At 47.1% G+C, this 20,777-nt stretch overlaps 1 protein-coding gene across 5 annotated transcripts in view; it reads left to right on the top strand.

Moving 5' to 3' along the window:
* The window catches only part of FHAD1 (forkhead associated phosphopeptide binding domain 1), a 147,013-nt gene that overhangs the window by 75,612 nt on the left and 50,624 nt on the right, over positions 1 to 20,777 (top strand). For all 5 annotated transcript variants that reach the window (XR_014241652.1, XM_082380985.1, XM_082380982.1 and 2 more), the window contains 7 exons: positions 1,905 to 2,035; positions 4,305 to 4,394; positions 5,420 to 5,524; positions 9,091 to 9,198; positions 11,949 to 12,032; positions 12,771 to 12,923; positions 13,802 to 13,997. Coding sequence is in view for 4 of the 5 variants with exons in the window: in XM_082380985.1 (XP_082237111.1) it covers positions 1,905 to 2,035; positions 4,305 to 4,394; positions 5,420 to 5,524; positions 9,091 to 9,198; positions 11,949 to 12,032; positions 12,771 to 12,923; positions 13,802 to 13,997 (867 nt within the window). In the remaining variant the exon portion in view is untranslated. The remainder of the gene's footprint in view (positions 1 to 1,904; positions 2,036 to 4,304; positions 4,395 to 5,419; positions 5,525 to 9,090; positions 9,199 to 11,948; positions 12,033 to 12,770; positions 12,924 to 13,801; positions 13,998 to 20,777) is intronic.

Below are 20,777 nucleotides of genomic sequence, written 5' to 3'. Positions count from 1 at the left end.
TCTTAAAGCAGCCAGCGTGTATCAGGAAAGACGCCCACAGCTGTAAAAGCCGGGCATAGCCTTGAGTCGCACGTGAATCACCATCTCTGTATGGATCTGTGCTTTTCTTCTGCCTCACTCTGCAACTTAATCACTCCCACCCCCACCCCCTGCTGCCCCCAGGTCTCTGCTTCTGCTCCTCCCTAACTCGGGATGTCCTCAGATATTTGCTGAGCACCTCCCCCAGGCTAGGTGCTGTTCTGGGCACCAGGAATGTACGGATGAACTCGCTGGTCCTCACCTTCCTCCCATATGTCGGCCAGTCAGACCTCATCCAAGCATCAAGCCTGTCTCAGATCCCACTTTCTCCAATCAGGGAGTCGGACAGACCCGGGTTGGGATAGCACTTGAGATGAGCTGGACCCACTCAAAATGTGGCAAGCCCCAGAGGGATTTCCAAGTAACTTAACTGTGTCCTGGAGGCAAAGCTCATTTTTAAAATGAAATTCTGGAGCATTTTGTTCTGTATTTCATATACATTCTTGATTGATACCTACCAATAAAACTGGGCCTAATGTTCTTCCAAGAAAAGAACCGTATGAGATAACCCAATACCACTGCATTTATGCACCCTTCTTCCCACTTTTATTCAAAGTGATACTACAACGCAAGAGGGAAGAGATATGGGGATATATGTATATGCATAACTGATTCACTTTGTTATAAAGCAGAAACTAACACACCATTGTAAAGCAATTATACTCCAATAAAGATGTTTAAAAAAAATGATACTACAGTAATGGAGTAGTTATCTATTGCTGCATAACAAGTTACCCCAAAATGTAATGGATAAAACCCCAACCAATATTTATTATCTCACCCAGTTTCTGTAGTTCAGGAATTTGAGGGGAGGGGGTGACTTAGTTCTCATGAGTTGCAGTCAAGATGTCGGCTGGGGCATCAGTCATGTCATCTAAAGCCTCGAGGGGAGCTGGAGGATCCCCGTTCAGAATGGCTGCTCATGTGGCTATTGGCTGGAGGCCTTAGTCCCTCACCACACGTGCTTCTCTCTAGGGCTGCTTGAGCGTCCTCACAGCACAGCAGTTGGCTTCCCCCACAGTGAGTGATTCAAGAGAGAGCCAAGAGGAGGCCACAGTGTCTTTTATGACCCAGGCTGGGAAGAAACATTCCGTCATTTCCACAGTATCATATTGGTTACCCATGTCAGCCCTATTCAGGGTGGGAGGGGCTACACAGGGCATGAATTCTAGGCGGCAAGGATCATTGGGGGCATTTTGGAAGCTGGCTGCCGAGAAAAATAATAGGCGCCATGTAACAAACATAATTTAGCCACTTTATGTTCTTGGAACATACCGTCTCATTTGACCCTTACAATAACTCTGTGCGGGACAGACAGTGGGAGGTGAAATAGCTTGTCCAAGACCACCAAGCTAATAAGTGGTAGAGAGGGGTCCAAATTCAGAGGAGTGTGAAACCAACCACCCCATCAATAGTGTCCAGCAGTGCCCTCTGCCACAAGCCTGTCTCCTGGCCTCTGGAGAATTCCTGGACCTTCCTTGTACTGGGCCTTCGTTCCCCAGGCCCATGGTGTGGCCTGTCCTCCCGGCTTTGCCTGGCCTGTGCCCACAAGGGGCCCCCAAAGGCGTCTCCTCTCGCTGGTGCTGACTGCCCCTCATTCTCACTGAGGCCTCAAACCATGTTCTGTGGACTTTGCTCTCATTCCCATTCCTGCTCTGGGACCCTCGGAAAAAGCCTTCCCAGTTCTAGGCGGGCACCGGTGGTGGCCCGGGCTTGGAAGGTCTTGTCCGAACGTTGGCTGACAGCCATGGTGTTGCCAATAATCCTTCCTGCCTCTTTGACCTCCATGAGTTTTTTGTTTTGGTTTGGTTTGGTTTTTTTTACAGAGATGGTGTCATCTTTGCAAAGAGATGTGTTAGTAAAGGATGATCAAGTTCAACAACTGAAACAGGAGGTGAATCAACTAAAAAGTGAGAACAAAGAAAAGGATCACCAGCTCGAAGCCCTCAGCTCCAGAGTGAGTGTCGGGTCATCACCAAATTGTAGCTGCGAAAAGCAGACACAGTGGAGTCACATGACACACGGTGGTGAGATGAGGCCAGTGCCCAAGGGCACAGGGACGGTAGCTGCTGGGCAGGTGGCCAACTTCTTTGCAGCTTTTCAAAGTACAGCGTGTATGTGGCTCAGCATAAGCATAATATATATTCAAATCCAGCAAACATTTTCTAACCCCATTATAAGTTAGTTTGTTTAATCCCAGCGACAAACACACCTATTAGCATATACTGCCATTGCAAAGTTTAATGTGAAACAGAATAGGATCTCTCTGTGAGCAAGGACGACCACACGGCTGCATCGTGGTCCCAGCGCCACTGGTTCTCGTAACTGCCTTCAAAGCAGAATGTTTGAAGATCCAGATGCAAACACGCAGACTCTCATTTCTCCCTTAGACTTTAGTGTGTAGAATTTCTCTATGGAAAATGAGCGTGGTAGGCAAGCAAAGAGCTTTTTACGTGTAACTTTGACTATTTGCAAATCTTGCCTTCAATGCAAACTTTAGAATCCTGACTCTATAGGATAAGATTTCTCAGTATTTGTATGATGTGTCTGTTTCTGTGGGTCAAGGTAAAACCTCAAAGCTTTCATCTCAGGTGGCAACTCAGAGATTCCCAGCAGCTACCCAACGGGTTAGCTAGGTCTGCATGGGGGTGGGGTGAGAACAGATCTTGAGGTTCCAAGGAAAAGGCACAATAAGTAATACCTGGTACGTAGTACCATACCCAGTTTGGAGCTGGTGAAAGGCACTGCATGAGGTTTGAGGTCAGACAGACCAGGGTCCAATCCCAGAGCTTTCTTTTATTGTAACTTATTTGGCCTCCACTTCCCCATCTGTGAAATGGGGATGACAGAATCGTTTTCCAAGAAGTGGGAGTCTGGTTTTCGTTGTGCTCCTCTGCCTCTGCGCCGGGTCAGCTGCCTGGCCAAGCCCTCTGCATTCGTTTCTCCCAAGCGGAGTGTCTTCCTAGGCATGTGCTATAGCTGTTTTATGTGGTGTGTATGTGTGTGTGTGTGTGTGTGTGTGTGTGTGTGTGTGTGTGTTGGGGACGGGAAGGGGGTGCAGAGCTGGTGCTAAGTAGAAGGAATATGCAAAGACAGCACCTGCTTGGCTCTTCTGCCTCCTGAAGTGCATTTGGATGATTTATGTCCCCGTTTCCCCTTCCTCGTTGACCTTGGAATGAGGTCCCTTCTCCTCTAGCCTGTGCTGGCCAACAGCACAAGGGCTCTTCACCACCAAGGGTACTGCCCTTGTGAACATTTGAGATGCCTTTTTTTTTAATGACATACATCATGTGTGTTAATTTTAGAAAAATAAGTTGATGACATTGAAAAGAAAAAATAAAAAGAGAGGAGAGGAAATGCTACCTTGAGAAATCAATGTTAATATTTTCATGTACGTTCTTCCAGTCTTGTTTCTATATATTACCTAGAAATCAATCAAGCAATCATTTTATAGTGAATTTATACTATGCACATTTTTTAAATTTTTAAATACTTACTATTTCCCGTGCTAATAAATCAACACTCTTATCATTGGTCTTAAAAGCTACATACTTTCTCCTGGATGTACCCAGTGTTATGAAGTGGTCTGCTGTTATAAACAACACTTGGGTTGTTGCCTCTTTTTTTTTTTTTTTTTCCACTGTTACTGACAATTCTGTGAAGAGCATCCTTGAAACTACAGATTTACTTATTTCTCCAGTCATTGCCCTTAAGGTACACTCCTAAAGTGGGAATTGCTGGGTCAAAAGAAGGCACATCCATCCTTATGACCTTAATGTCTGTTGCCGAGCCGCCCTCGGGAAAGACAGCTCCGTTTACCCCTCCACACCAGCCGGGGCAGTTGTGTCTTTGAGATGCAACCTGCACAAAAGCCCTAAGATGGACCCGAGCTCACTGGTTCCGCTCCCCTCCACCCTCACCGGTCACAGCGTGAAAACATCCCAATTCCTGCACCCTAAGTACGCAGACTCTACAAAGCTGGATTTCCCCTGCGGTGAAGTTTGCTGGCTTTTGAAGAGGAATTTAGACGCTCTATTCCTCAGAACTCATGAGAGGGGTGAACTGGGAACGACTGCAGTATCCCGTGCTCCCATCACACAAATGGTCTCGCCTCTCAGAATTCAGAGGTGTGATTGGGTTATACAGCAGGAAACACTCCTGGACGTGAACACAGGGACTTGGGAGCCCCAGCCCAGCCCCCGTGGCCTTGTCCTTTTTCTCCACAGTGCTCAGTGCTGAAAGAAGAGTTACAGAAGGAAGAGGCCCAGAAGGAGCACTGGGAAGCCCAAGAGAAAGAGTTAAAACTCTGCAAAACCGTGCGTTGAACCTCCTCACCCCTAGGTGTCCACAGAAAGCCTAGATTTTGACCTTCAGGGTTTTGGAGGGGTTCCTTGGCCCATTAGCTAGCACAAGCTCTGGGGCTTTATGGGTGTTTGTCTGTTAATGTAGTCTCATAATTCTTTGATTTGCTAGCCTCAAAGAGATGGGTGAAAAGACCATGGAAAACACACTCTCCCCAGATTTTCTGGGCAGTGGGCTCGAAGCCCCTCATCAGGTTTCCCCTGGGGAAAGGGACGGGAGGTGGCCACCATATGCTGCTAGAAATTCACCGTGGTCCCTACCCCTGCACTTGTGATGCCCAAACTTTCATGATCCACTGTCACAAGTTTTATCACAGCCCCGGGCACTGTTATTAACACCACTCTTCTTTAAGCATTTTTACTTAAATACATTCAATTTTACACCAATTCATAAAAACAAAATAAAAAGCAAATGTATCACTGGCCTTGTATGGAAGGTGAACATAAAAATGAATACAATGAAAAGATGACCGCTAAATGTAAATGTTCACCCCCTGTACCAGCCAAATCCTCGTGCACATCATCAGGCATACGTTTTCCATCCGTTGGGAAGGACGGTGCCCGGGACGGGGGAGGAGACATGTGCTCTTCTCTATGCCAGGAGCACATTTCTCTGCCTCAAATGAGAAAAAAGAAAAATGTCATTGTTCTTTTCTTCCAAACTGTGCCCATTGTGTCTTCCAAACAGCCCTTATTTAGATTGAACTCAAAAATATACCCCAAGGCAAGAGATTCTAATGAGTGGATAGGTATCTTGTACTGTTTAATCCAGGATCCATGCTGATCTTCAAAAGAAACTCAGATTTTCCCTCACCCAGCACTTTCATTGCATCCGTTGAAAGAAAGTCCACTTTGCCTTAAAGATGTAGAATTGTCCCCCACGGGAAGGAATTAAGCGAATCCCAGACTAGGTTTCTGCCTTAATGAAGCGGATGAAATGAGTTATGAAGTTGACTTCCCTGTTGTTGGAACTCTTTCAGCAAATCCATGACATGGAGAAAGAAATGAGGAAGCTCAGGGAGGAGCTGAAAAGGAGCAGTACTGAGCAGAGCCTGATCTCTAAGACACTGCGGGAAAAGAGCAAGGTATGGCAGGGACGGGTCAGCCTGGCAACCACTCTGGGGCAAGCACTCCACCTGCATCATCTCTGTGAATCCTCACAGTGACCCCATGCGGTCTATACTGGTATTGACCCCACTTTACAGTCGGGAAAACTGAGGCTCACAGAGGTGAAGGAAGTTACCCAAGTTCACTTGCATAAAGTAGTTGTGGCAGAACTTGAATCCAGGTCTGCCTGACTCCAAAGCTCCTGTGTGTAACCACTACCCTAGACTGCCTTCAAATCTTAATTGTGAAATTATCTAGGAAAGAATTGATCCATTAAATCAAGTTATCCAATGATGTTGTTCCAACTTAAATTCTCATATTGATTTTTTTTTGTCTTTTTGTTCCATCAGTCATTGAGAATGTTTTTAAAAATCTCATCATGTTTGTAATTTGTGTGTTTCTTCTTTTAATATTAATGATTTTTGCTTTATATATTTTGAGGCTGTGTTACTAGGTGCATATAAATTTAGAATCCTAATACTTCCTGTAGAACAAAACTTTTGATCATCATGAAATGTCCCTTTTCATCTCTAGTAGTGTTTCTCCCTTAACATCTTCTTTGTCATTTAGCTTCATCACTGGCTTTCTGTTGGTTAGAGTTTTCATAGCATATTTTTTTCATACTTTCTCTGTCAATTTTTGTCTTAAGTTTTAGACATATGCCTTCCAAATAGCGTATCATTTTTACAAAATCCAGTTTGACAATCTTTGACTTTTAGGGCATTTATATTACGTAATTACTCATGTACTGGGGTTTAAATCTACCTTCTTGCTCAGTACCAGTTGTACCATCTGTGCTATATTCCTTTTTCTCTCCTTTCTTTCCTCCTTCTGAGTTGAAGGTTTTCTCTCATTCCACTTTCCCCATCTATTAGCTTGGAAATATTTCACTTTTTTACTATTCTTTTAGTAATAGTAAGACAATAGCATTCATCCTTGACTCACCAAAATCACACATTAATTAAGTTTTTCACTCTTCTGCTATTCTCTTAGTAGTCATCCTAAAGACTACAATATGCATTCTTAACTTACCAAGAGGCAATAGTAGTTGATAATTATGCCCTTCTCCTTGACAGTGCAATGAGTTTCGAACACCTTAACTTCACTTACCCCCTCCAGATTTATAAGCCATTGCTATCATTTTCTAAACTCCTCTTGATAGTTAAAACCCCAAAAGACATTATTAGTGTTTTTATATAGTCAGTATCATATCCACACATTACCCTTACTGTTGCTTGTCTTTTCTGCATCTCTGATCATCCATCTGGGTTCATTTTTCTTGTGTCTGAAGAATACCCTTTAGTGTTTTCCCTCATTGTGGCTCTGCTGATGACAAATTCTCAGATGTGCCTGTGTGTCTGTCTGGAGATGTATATTTAACCTTCATTCTTAAAACACATTTGACTGCGTATTGAATTCTACAATGGCAATTCTTTTCTTTCAGCACATTAGAGATAGCATTAGATATGTCTCTATTGTCTTGTGGCTCCTATTATTTCTATTTAGAAGTCATCTGTAAGCCTAACTGTTGTACCTTTGCATAATCTGTCTTTTTCTCTGGTTGCTTTTAAGATTGTCTTTTCCCTTGATTTCCAGCAGTTCTATTATGGTTTACCTAGGTGTGGATTCATTTTTGTTTACCTCGTTCAGAGTTCGTAGGGGCTTCTTGAATCCCTGGCTTGGTGTTTTGCCTTAGTTCAGGCACTTGGGCTCTGTACCACATAGGCAGTGGGGAGCTACTAAGGCTTCTGAACAGGGGACTGATGCAATGACATTCGTGGCCAGTAATAAGGGTGAAAATGATAGTTACAATTTCTCATGTACTAGGCATTACCCCGAACATTTCATCTCTTCATCTTCACAACAGCGCTGTGATCTAGAAATCATCCTCTCCATTTTACAGATGAGAAAGTCAAGGCTACTAGTTACTAGTAAGTTAACTAGCCCAATTGCACAGTCGGTTTTGTCTGACTCCAGGTTCATCTGATTTCAGTTACCCTGGCGTAGCAAACAGCCACATGCTACTGTTTACACTGAAATTAATCAAAATTAAATAAAATTTTAAATTCAGTTCCTCTGTCACACCAGCCACATTTCAAGTGCTCGATACCCCGATGTGGCTGGTGGCTGTCGTATTAGACAACACAGGCTCGCCCAGAGTACCTGTATCGTTGCAGAAATTTCTGTTGGACAGAGCTGCCTTACAGCTGGGTAACTCTCACAGTATCGTTAAGATTGCACTGGAAGAAACTAAACTAGAGGCAAGGAGGCCAGTTGTCACAGGCCAACTTGCATGTGAGAGGGACTGGAGGACAGGCGTGGAGACTACCGAGTGTGAGAGAGGGGGCAGGGCGGCCGCTGAAGGTGACTCTGAGGCTTGGGGATGGGAATGGGGGCTGTTCATGGAGAACACAGATAAGGGCAGAGTCCAAGGTTGGACTTGGCTTTTGCAGCATATGAAAAAGGCTGCTGAAATAGAAGTCAGAGCATGTTTAGACCTGGGAGAAAACTAAGGCCCAGAGAGGTTAGATGACTTTTCCAAGGTAACAGAGCTGGGTAGAGGCTCTTCCACTGTACCACACTACTCAGAAGAAAGCTCTTAAGGGCTTTTCTGGGTCTTTAATTACATCCCTGTGATCCCCCTCTTCAGATCTCTAATAAACAGCCTGTGGATTTGTTTCAGCACAAAATCTTTCCATTTATTTACGAGAGTTTGCCTCATTTCCTGTTGGTGCCAGAGCCCAGGGCTCAGCAGGTGCATCCAAGAATTGAGCAGCTGCAAGGCCTATACTGGCCAGCAAAGGGTAGCGTGGGGCACGCCCAAGCTTACCGTGCGTTGACTGTTACCCAAGCAAGGGGGGAAAAATAGGCAAGCTTCTCCACTTTAAACGCCTTCCTTTGCAGGAAAGCGTTTGTCTATTCTTTGTCTATTCTCTTCCTTTGTCTATTCTCAATAGACATTGCTTTAGCAAGCCTCCAGAGAGGTTTCCACCAGTGAGTGTGCTCAAAGTGGTAACGACAAATAGTTATGATAATAAACCCAATAATAACATTTCCAAGTACCCATCATGAGTTATTAGAACGAGACTGTACGGCGGACATTCCCGTCCACCTTCCATAGGTTACAACAGTACTTAACACACTCACAGAACCCTTAAGCACTATTCCAAACATTGAATCCCCACAATAACTCTATGCAGTGGTACTAGTATCACCATCCCCATTTGACAGATGAGGACACTGAGTCACGGAGCAGTGAAATAACTTTCCCAGGGTCGTACGGCTTGTTAGGGACCGAGCTGGGATTGGAGTCTGCGGTAGAACATAGTTGAGCCCAGGGTGCAGAGCTCGGCCCTTTCCCGTAGGGGGCAACTCCCTGTGAGTTTGCCTCCACCCCGTGCATGCCTGTGACCCCTGCCACTGGGCTGCAGCTGTCCCTACCCCTCAGGGACTCCCCCACTGCCATTAGCCCCCCCAGAAGAGTTTCCCCAGAGGGCATGATGATCACATTAGCAGCAAGCCCACGCTTTCATCATCCTTTCAGGTTGAAGAGAAGCTTCAGGAGGATTCCAGAAGGAAATTGCTTCAGCTGCAAGAAATGGGGAACAGAGAAAGCCTCATTAAAGCCAATTTGGAAAGGGCAGTAGGTCAGGTAGGCGTGCTGCAGGGCCCCTTCACCGGCCCGTGCTCTCCACGGAATCCCGCACCCAAGCGGCCGGCAGGGATGAGTGAGGAAGAAGACGGCCTGGTTTAGTTCACCCGCTTATCTCAGGGGCAGGGCTTTGTGCGGCTTCCGCGTCCCAGCGGGCATCACTGAAGAGGCTTTTCCTTCTGGGAAGCTGCCCCCTCCAGTGTCTGCTGTTGCCTGAGACCCTGACCAAGCAGCCAGTCCCAGCTCAAGGCCCGGCCCAGTGAACCAGCTGTGCGGTTGCCTCTTGGGAAGGGTTTGAGCTCTGGACCCCAGGGGTGTTTCTAGCACTTTCTCCTTCACATTTTTTGTCCTGACATTTACAGCGATCTTTCTTCCTCTGGGCCCCCAAACAGATGCTACACTCAGTGTCCACAGGGAAATGCCACATTTCCTTTTGTTTGTTTGTTTTGTTTTGTTTTGTTTTGTTTTGTTTTGTTTTGTTTTGGATGGAACCCGCGCCCCCTGCAGTGGAAGCGCGGAGTCTTAACCACTGGAGTGCCAGGGAAGTCCTGCCACTTTTCTTAATAAAGTAAAACCCGGAATACCACAGCTTATGCCAGATGGAGATGGGCAGGGTGGGGAGCAGGCTGTGACCTGGCAGGTCGGGGGAGGGCCATTTCCCAGGGCTCTGACCCAAGATGGCCCAGTGGCCCTTCCTATTACACGTGGCACAGACATGAGGGCCAGAACATGCAAACGAGCCTTCACCAAAAGCTAAGGGAGAGCAAACGAGAACCCAAGATGGGGCGCTGGCCCTCTGGAATATGGCCCACCGAGGGCAGCCCCTCTTGGACCCCTCCACAAGGCATCCTCTCCTGGCAGCCACGGCTCCAGGGGGACCAAGAACGTTTTGCGTGTATGTGTTTGTGCTTTTCTTTTTCTGGGAGAGTGAGTCCACCTCGTCACTCACTGGATTCTCAGAAGGATCTGTAAACCACCAAAAAAGGTTAAGAACCACAATCCTTAAAGGAGCCCTCCATCCCACCCAGCCCAGCTCCCAGAGCCCTTCCATTCGGTAGCATCCAAGCCTGAACCATCAGTGTGACTGGAATTTGTCCCACACGCTGAACCTCAGAGGCGCCCACAAGTTAAATGACGATGCTGACTCTCAGGGAGGTTTTAAAGCCTCTTCAACCAACTTCCACACCATCACCCCCACTGTCCTTTCTCCTGCAGGGTGCCGACCCCTTAGCAAGGCAGAGAGCCCTCCAGCCTGGGCTCCCCTCTGTGCACCTGGGCTACCCCTCACCTTGCTGGCACTCTGCACCCACAGCGCACACCCGCTTTGAGGGCATGATCTGGGCCACTTGCCGAGGGCCTGGTCATGGCTCTGGCCAGGGGTCATCCAGGAAGACCCTCAGAGACACTGAGATTCCTCCAGGTCTAGACTTGAGAGAGAAAGGACGAACGAGGCTTCTCTGCGCTGCCTGGGCCTTCCTGCTTCACCCCCTTGTCTCCACAGCCCGCTCCCGGCCTGCGGTCCTGCCCTTCCCCAGGCCAGTGACCATGGGACTCAGCCCATCGTCCAGCAGGACCTGTCCCTCCCTACCCCCATCCCCCGCCAAGCAGTCCCGTAGGGCGCCTCTGGTGGTCATGCGGGCCATCGCCCACAGGGCCCTCTCTACATAACCTTTTCCTTGGGTGAGCTAGGACCCTCCCTTAGCCATGAAACCAGCAGACGACCCAGAGTCCCTCCAATCACCCGGTTGGCTTCCGGCAGGATGACCGCAGAGGTGTCCTTAGGAGAGTCACAATTCCTCTGCTTGGCTTCCCAGAGCTCCCTGGTATGCAGCAGACTCCTGTGTCTTGGGATCTGTTGACGTTCTCATTGATTCAGTGGCCCTTATGGTCCTTCAGGGCTCTGTTTTAGAGCCTTTCATGACCACATTTTGCCCGTGAGCCAAAAACCCAGGCCAAGGGCCATCATGTTGGTAAATTTCCAGAGAAACTTGGGCTTCTTTGCCGTTCAGGTCTCATGAGCCTGGGGCATCTTGAACTCGTCATTCTAGAAGCCCTGATTTAATTTAACAGCGTTGTTTCATCATCCGTAACATGAAGACACCAGCACTAGGGAGGCACTCAATAAAAACTGGCTGAACTGAAGTAGAGGACTTCGAACATCTGACTTGACAGATGTTTCTGTTATAAGCATTCGATGAACATTTATTGAGTGCCTGCTGTGTGCCAGGCACTGCACCAGGCTCCGGGGACCTGGAGAGGAATACAGGAGACGTCGTCTTCAGGACACAAGGTCTAAGGCACAAAATGGCAGCAGGCAGCTCCTCCTTCTCTCCCCAGGCGCCCTTGCTGATTACACGAGTTACTCGGGCTGACAGCCTCAATATTTATCTCACAGCCTGGTGCCAACGTAGCAATTACGGAAGAGTGCTCCTGGCCCTGGACTTCCCACTGGATAATTGGCAGCAAGTGGCTCTTCCGAGAGCCCGAGACGTGTGTGTGCTGACCACGTGTGTCGGCTAGGTTAGGCGGGCACACCTGAAAAGTCGTTAAAACCTGCTGTCCCCCTCTCTTGTGTGGGCACTGCCCCTTCTGGTGAGAGGTGAAGGTGTTAATTACCCATAATGACCACTAAAGGCGTGCAGAGCCTTCTCACCGATTTCTCCCAGACCCAGCGATGGAGGCGCCTCCCCCAGCCTTGCAGCTGCAGCTGCACCACTCACCTCATCCCCTTCCCTTTCTTTGTGCTGCAGCTGGAGCTTTTCAGAAGTCAGGTCATCAAGGCCACCTACGGACGCGCGAAGCTGTTCCAGGACAAACCCGTCTCCGATCAGCAGGTTCGTCTCTCTTCCCCGCTTTCTCCTTCAGGGACCCGGCACTCCAGACACTGGGAGCATATGTTTCTGTTTTTTGTTGGTGGCACATATTTTTCACACTGTTGCTACACCATAAAGATTTGTTTTGATTTTCTGGGATTTCCTGGCTTTTAAAGTAAAAGCCAGTTAAACTCCCTTGCAGTGTTTCTGTGAAAATCAAATTAAACCACCCAGGACTGTGTCTGGTCGCCAGACCTGCACGGTTAACCTCCGTTAGCCCCGCGAGGAAAGGGGTGGCCTCAGCATAGACGGTGCGTCCTCGCTCGCTCGTTCCTTCCGAAGAGGCAGATGGCAGTGAGGATGGGCCTCTGGCTGTAACGATTGCCTTATTATTCTTCCGTTTATCCTCTCCAACCCTGGGTGTCAGCACGCGGGTCAAAAAATCACAGCACGGGCTTCTCTTGGAGAACCTGCTTTTTAGGGGCCCACAGCATCAGGCTCAGCGTGATGAATCAATCCCAGAATGCAGAAGAATCTAGAACACACTCGTGGCCACATGACAGGCCTTTGGCTCTTAAAAACCATCTATGATCCTGGGAAACATGCCCTGGTGTCAGAGCCGACATCCGCCCTCCAGAGCCATCACCAAAACACACCAGGACCTCCCTCCTCCGAGCTTAAGCTGAAGCCCCCCAGGTCCCCTGCCCCCAGAGCCACCCTGCATTTTAAATCTTTTTTTTTTTTTCTTTTTCTCACCAGTTAATAGAGAAGATCACCAAGGTCACAGAGGACAACATCAACTTTCAGCAGAAAAAGTGGACCCTGCAGAAGGAGCCCCAGCTCAGCAGCTCCAAACAGGAGGAAGTCACAGAGAACATCAAGAAGCTGAAGACGTCCTTAGACAGTTGCCAGGTGCCCCCTTCTCCATTTCTCAAATGTCCCCTGTGTCTCATTTTTGTGCTCCTGGTTCAGGAAATTGTCCAGCTCTGCTTTAGTGCACCTTTTCTCTTGTTGGAGAAATCTGTTTGAGATCAGAAAACAAAGGACCTCCAGAAATGCCTCCCAGGTGAACTTGGTGTGGCCAAGGAGAAGCTGCCCGACACAATCTGAGCACTGCCTCTGGGAGGCCCCAGACCCCGGGGAGAAAACCAGCCCCGTGTTATTTCCAGAGAAACCAAAGAAACAATCTTCTCTTTATTTGCATGTTTCTTTTCTGTCCCAGCAGTGGAAGGCTGCTCTTACCCTTGTTGCCTTCGACTTTGGAGGAGACGGGACCACAGGGTCTGGCAGAGCCCCCCCTTCATGGCCCCCACGCAGGGATCCAGCTTATCACATCAGGCAGCTGCTTCTGCTTTCTCTGGAAATACGCAGCTACTATTTGGGGAGTCTGTGCAAATGTTGGCTTGTCAGCACTCCTTCAAATCAGGAAACCGCACTTTCTGACCAGCTTGTGTGTTGATCTCAGCAGGAATTCTGTAGCCAAATTTGGTTCTCGTTTCAGCCAAACCGTCCTTGGCAATTTGACTTTGGAATTGCCTATACCTAAACACAGGGTCTCTTTGACCATCCAGAGTCCAAATTAAAGTGCACGTGAAATAAAAGCTGCCTCCTTCCTTCCGCCCCGCCCCCCCCAAAAAAGGCAAGTAGAACTGGGCCGTCACAGGGCGGCCAACATACGGCGCTGCCTGCTTCACGGCCACGTCAGGAACACTGCTCTTGGCGGGTCACAACCGTCAGGTGCTATTTCTGGCGATGGTGCCCGGGCTCCTCACGACCTCATCTCTTTCCAGGCTTGCATGAAAATGTCTTGCTGTAGCAATGACCTGAAGAAGGAGGTCGACCTCCTGCAGCACCTGCAGGTGAGCCCACCTGTCTCAGGGCTCCAGAAGGTGGCGCTGGACATCTTGCACCTGTCACTGTCCTGGCTGGAGGAAACGGAGCATCTCCTCCACGAGGTGGGGATCCAGTTCCCCAGCTCCGACAAAGGTGATTGCAACTCTTTTCTCACATAGTTGCATGACTGAAATATTGCGTTGAATCTGATCACGATGGGACATCTGTTGAGGGAGGCTTCTTAGGTATGTGGCCAAGTGTTCCCTTCTCCAGACTTCACTTTGCTTCACCACTTGAGAAGCAATGTTCCTGGAAAAAAGTACACAAGTGAGACGTGATTACTGGAGAAAAATGAGCCGTGACAGAGGCAAAAGGAAAAATCAAAATTATGCTAAATCTTCTCTCTCAGAAGTAACCATATATATACATATATATAGTAGAGACTTTTTTTAGAGCAGTTTTATGTTCATGGCAAAATTGAGAGGATGATACAGAGATTTCCCAGGTACCCCCTGTCCCCACTCATACACAGCCTCCCCCATTATCAACATCAGCACCAGAGAGGTACAGTTGTTAGAACTGATGAACCTACATTGACGCATCATAATCACCCAAAGTCCATGGTTTACATTAGGGTTCACTCTTTTTTTTTAATTTCAGTTTTATTGGAGTGTAGTTGATTTACAATGCTGTGTAGGGTTCACTCTTGGTGGTGTACATTCTATGGGTTTGGGCTTGGACAAATGTGTGATGACTTGTATCCACCATTATAATGTCACACAGAATCATTTCACTGCCCTGGCCTTTCTCGCCTTCTGAGATGGCCCACACTCTGTCTGTGGAGTGTGTGTCTCTCTAAATAAATCCACTTCTTACCCATCACTTTGTCTCTCACTGGATTCTTTCTGCGATGAGACATCAAGAACCTGAGCCTCATTAAGTCCTGGAACCAGCAGGTCCACCAATAATGAGGCCAACCCCGGAGAGGACCCAGAGGCCCTGTAAATCACGATGCTCCACCGGGAAGATGGTCCAATCCTGAAGGTGCCTTTGATTCCAAATCTACTGCCATAAGCAGAAGCCAGGGAGCACGGTGGGTGATGCGGTTCAGATCAGGCCATCTCTGAGCAGATTGGTGTGATTCTGTGCACAAAGCCCTGGTATTAGGTCAACTCGATTTATGAGTTTCACTTCTCAGATCACTCTATAACTACATAGTAACAGAAAGTACAGAGAATTCATTAAAAGCCACGGTGGAGTCCATAGAGGGGAAATGGGGTGGGTGAGGTTACAGATCAGGGACGTGGTAATAAAGCAAAATGACGATAGTCCATAAACCAGAATATCTAGAAACTGATATTCTAGAAATTGAGGAAAGTAAAGCTACAAGTTTAACAAAATACAAGAAGCAAAGGAGAAGCCAACTTCAAAGCCAGCCTATGCAATTCCTCCATGGCATCACACGTTTGTGTGATTGAAGCCTGGCCCTGCTGCTCTTCAGTGCCTTCCTATTAGTGTCTTAAGTAATCAGCATCTCCAGTAATCCCCTCTGCGGTGTTCAGGAATTCAGCTCGTCATGGGGAAACTTGTGGTTTGAGGACTTATGTTTTTTAGAAAACTTCTTTTCTTTTCAAAACTGGACATTTTTATTCCAAATAAAAGAACCTTATCCAAAAAAAAATAAAAGAATAGTTTCACTGCCCTGAAAATCCTGTGTGCTCCCTCCCGGCCCCCCCACAGCCCCTGGCAACCACAGATCTTTTTACCATCGCCATAGTTTTTGCCTTTTCCAGGATATCATATAGTTGGAATCATACAACTTTTCAGATTAGTTTCTTTTATTTAGTAATATGCATTTTCGTTTCCTCCAAGTCTTTTCATGGCTTGATAGCTCTTTTTTTTTTAAGTGCCAAATAATATTCCATTGTCCATTCACCTACTGAAGGACATCCTGGTGGCTTCCAAGTTTCGGCAGTTATGAATAAAGCTGCCATAAACGTCCATGTGCAGGGTTTTGTGTGGACATGTTTTCAACTCCTTTGAGTAAATACCAAGGGCACGGTTGCTGAATCGTGTGGTTAGAGTACATTTAGTTTTTTTTTTAATTTTTTTATTTTATTTTATTTTATTTATTTTTGGCTGTGTTGGGTCTTCATTGCTTTCTCTAGTTGCCGCGAGCGGGGGCTACTCTTCCTTGCAGTGCACGGGCTTCTCATTGCAGTGGCTTCTCTTGTTGCATTGCATGGGCTCTAGGCGTGCAGGCTTCAGTAGTTGTAGCACACGGGCTCAGTAGTTGTGGCTCACGGGCTCTAGAGCGCAGGCTCAGTAGTTGTGGCGCACGGGCCCAGCTGCTCCTTGGCATGTGGCAGCTTCCCGGACCAGGGCTTGAACCCGTGTCCCTTGCATTGGCAGGGGGATTCTTAACCATTGCGCCACCAGGGAAGTCCCTAGAGTACGTTTGGTTTTTAAGAAAACCACAAAACTCTTTTCCAAAGTGGCTGTTTTGCGTTCCCACCAACAATGAATGAGAGTTCCTGTGGCTTCACATCCTCGCTAGCATTTGGTATTGTCACTACTATCATATTTTGTGTGTAACTTCCAAGGCATTTTCCCGTGGAAAGAGCTGTGTGATTCTAGGCAAGTTACTCCCCCTCTCTGTGCCTGTTTCTTTACCTGTAAAATGGGGATAATAGGGAATACCCACCCCTTAGGCTTGTTGTGAGGATTAAAATGCATTGATGTATGTAAAGTACTTAGAATAGTACCTGGCATAAAATAGGCACTACCTATATACATTTATTGATTTTTTAACTTTACAAGAGAATAATGTCATATTATACCCAATTTCCTTTAGTTTCGTTCCTAACAGTACATCAGGAACACCCTTCCATGTCAATACACACAGATCTACATCATCGCTGTCACTGATGGCAAGGAATCCCATTCCGTAGGATGTACCATAATTTATTTAGCCAGTCCTCTATCACGGGCATTTAAGTTGTTTCCAGTTTTTCACACTTAATAGATGATGCTGACATAAATATTATTCACACATACCTATTCATCTTATCTTTATCATCCTAGATGTGGAAGGATATGAACCACTTTCATTCAACAAAGATTTATCGCAGGCCTCCTAGATACCAGGCACAGTGCAGGGTGGAGATATAATGGGGTCAGAAACAGGTAGAATCCAGGTCATGGGGTATATGGATGTTGGCTGTAAAATTCCTCCCTCTTCACTGTACATTTGAAATCTTTCATAATAAAATATTGGGGAGATAACAGGCACTATCCCTGCGCTTGTAGATCTTACGGTCTCAGGGAGGAATAGGGTGCGGCATTAACTGAAAAGTCACTCACATGTAAAACTTTAATCATGACAGTTGCTTTGAAGGAGAAGTGCAGGGCTCTGACCCGGTCAGGGACGGCAGGGCACCTGCAGGATGCATAGGAGTTATTTGCCAAAGAGGGGAGGGGAGGGCATTCTGGGTGGAGGGAGCAGCGTGATGGGATCGCAGGAAGCATGGAGAACTCAAGGGGCTAAAAGAAGTGGAGGCGGAGGTCGGGGACTGGTGAAGGAGGTCCGCAGGGGCTGTATCATGGTGGGGCCAGGGGCTTGCAGGGCCCTGGTAAGAAGCTCTGCTTTAACCTGAGAGCAGAGAGAAGCCCGTGAAAGGTTTTAAGTAAGGAACTGATGGAACAGGTTTGCGTTTGGAGACAGTCATCTTGGCCACGAGTGGAAAACATACAGGAAGGTGGCCAGCACAGAACCCCGGGAGAGCAGTTAGGAGGCTGTCACAAGACACGATGGTGGCCCTCACTGTGGCAATGGAGGGGACGGAGCAAGAGAGAAGATTCCAGGGGCATTTAAGAGATGAATCAACAGGCCTCAGTGACGGAGTTAGATATGGCTAGAAGGGAAGTGACGGAGAGAAAGGGGCCTACAGATCTCCAGGTTTCTGGCTTGTGTTAAAAGTACAGATGTGGTTCCTTCACTAAAATCCAGAGTAAGGAATGCCGCAGGAGGACCAGGTTTGAGGGGGAAGATGAGTGTGAGGTGCCTGTAGACATCCAAAGTGGGGTGCCAAGGACGCAGCTGTCACCTGGATATCCAACTATATCAGTCATGTGGCCCCGGAACGCAGAAGAACAGGTGCCACATGGCGGGCGCTTAGTCAGATGGGATGGATGGACGGGTGGATGGATGGATGATGATTAAAGCCATACATGTGAACGGTATCACGAGGAAGAAAGTATTGGATGAGACGGGAGAGCCCAGGGCCACACCTGGGAAACTCCAACATTTATTGTTGATCCTTCTTGCCAAATCGCCCTCCAGAGAGGCTGCACGCATTTGACATTCTTACAATAATGAATGAGAATAGAGGAGTGATTTTCAACTCCGGTGATTAAACAACCCCAGCCAGGATATCTCTAAGGCAATCCAGAAGGTGGTGTGAATTTCTTTTAAACGTTTTTAAAAAGAAAGGCAAAATCAAGATTAACTTTTCTGTAAGTGCCTGCCCCTCACAGATAGCATAGAGAAGAGGGGGGCTGGATTTCTCCCAGCAACCCAGCGCCTCCCCAACCCCAGTATTACTGTTGTTGTAATCATGGCAGAGTCTGAGTGTGCATGAAACCAGCAGAGACGTGGCCCACAGTTCTAGCTGTTCTTCGAAATCAGAACTAAAACAAGGAAAGACCATTATCTCTATCCTAGTAATAGCGGGGCCAAACAATGTGTGCACTGTACCCTCCCCAGTCCCAGGAGTCACTGAAGCCTCTGTCTCTAAATCTAGTCATATGTTACCGTAAAGAAACATGGGTTGCCAAGTTAAGCCATCAGGCCAGCCAGACCAGAAAGCCTGAGAAAGACTCTTTTCAGGCAGCATTTCTCAGGCCCACCGTCTTTTTCTCCAGACTTCACAGAGTCAGGAGACTGAAGTAACATCAAACAGGTCTCTGCAGAATCCCTCCTGCACTGATACGCACTATGGATCCACAAGGATGGGATAAAGAATGCGATGTTCCCAAAATACGTTTCTCCTTTCTTGCTGCCCTTACCCCCAGCTAACAACTCTTGGAGAATGTTCTACAGAACACCTGTTGGGGAAACACAGACTGTGTTCTGTGATTACAACTACTTGGTTCTAAGAAGTCAAGAAGAAGGATGGAGGGCAATAGAGAAGTTAGTGAGTACGGCCCATTCTTTATTCATTCATTAGGAGAGGAAGTTGATGGTAAAAGGCATTTTATCTTCCAGAACTAGCAATGTTATGGCAAAGCCCCAGAAGACTAAAAGAGTGGGATGAGCTAGAGTATTCCCTATATTCTCTGTATGAGGTCCTGCTGTACCTACTTCCTAGAGGCATCTACACAAGGATGGTGATGGTGATGGTATGATGATGATGATTGTGAGGATGGTGATGATGATGGTGGTGAGGATGATGGTGATGATGATTGTGATGGTCATGGTGGTGAGAAGAATGATTAGATGGTGATGGTGACGAGGATGGTGATGGTGACAATGGTGGCCATCATTCATCATTGAGCACTTATATTCTAGATGGTGTTCTAAGTATTTTCCATACATAACCTCGGTTCATCATCACAACACCTCTATAAGGCAGGTAACATTATCCTCATTTTAGAAATGAAGAAACTGGCTCAAAAACTTTTTATGAGTTAGTCCACCATGATAAGTGATTCAAGGTACTTCCCATTACGGAGGCCAGCAGGGGATCCCCAGCCATTCATCACCATCCACAAACAGTCCTAAGAGCCTTCTGTGTTCACAGCTCCTAGGAGGAGGGTAGGAACCACGGTTTATTTAACTCCTCCTGGGTACTTGTCACTGTGTTAGTTGTTTTACATGTACTGTGTACTTTCATCTTCCAACAACCCAATGAGCCAGGTACTATTGTTGTCTTTATTTTGCAGGTAAGGAAACTGAGTATCAATAACATTAAGAAACTTGCTCCAAGTCACACAGCTGGTACATGGTAGGGTCAGGACTCAAACTGAGGTCGTTGTGATCCTAGCACTTGTGTTTTTTTCTGTGACCCCACAGGCCCTCCGAAGATCCAGAGAGGTACCAGGTACATGCCCAATTCCTAGAGGACAGGTTCTGTCATTAACTTGAACAGAGACAAACCTGAGAGTTTCATTCCCTGGAGTGAAGGGCGTCTGATGCACACCGCGGGCCTTGCCCCAGCAAAGCCCCATTTGCATTAGAGCGAATAATTCTGAGTTCAGGCTTTGGAGACCAGCTGCTAAGGTTTGACTCTCAAGTGTGCGCTTACTCATTGTGTGAGCAAGTCTCGACTTCTGTGTGCCTCTGTTTACTTGGTTTTAAAATGGGGTTAAGATCTCACCAGCTAGTTGTGAGGATTAAACGATGTGGTACCCAAATCATGGGGTCACACATAAGCCTTAGTAAACGGTAGCTGCCATCCGCATTAGCCTTGAATACTTGTTGATTTAATGTGAACTAAATGTGGATGGCAGGCAGATGGGTATGCGCACAGGCAGGGCAGCTTGATTTACTCACGCCGAGGTGCCTTTACCTGTGACCCCTGCCGCATCTCTATTTGACAGCTAGTCAGATTTTCTTAGCCGTGAGCACTCAGTTCTCTTCCCAGGCCTTCTTCCTCAGCTCTTGACAATGGGCTGCATTTCAAAGCTGGGACTCCATCCAGGTCCCTCTGACCTCAAAGCCCCTGCTCTGAACCACCATACTACCTGCCTTTTAAAATATTGTCCTAAGGGATAAAACGCACCTAACGAGCTAGGTCTGTAAAATCCTGGAATAAATCCCTCAGGGAAATCCAGGTTGAGTAAGTATTGTTGGATCATGTCATGAGCAGCCCAGGAGATTGGGGTCACTACTAAAGATCTGATTGGTTAAGCTATCACCTAACACCTGTCAGA

The sequence above is a fragment of the Balaenoptera borealis genome (genome assembly GCF_965194805.1).
Source record: "Balaenoptera borealis genome assembly, chromosome: 1".
Lineage (NCBI taxonomy): Eukaryota > Metazoa > Chordata > Mammalia > Artiodactyla > Balaenopteridae > Balaenoptera > Balaenoptera borealis.
Note: the sequence above shows the minus strand (reverse complement) of the source record. Positions and strands in the feature narration are given on the sequence as shown.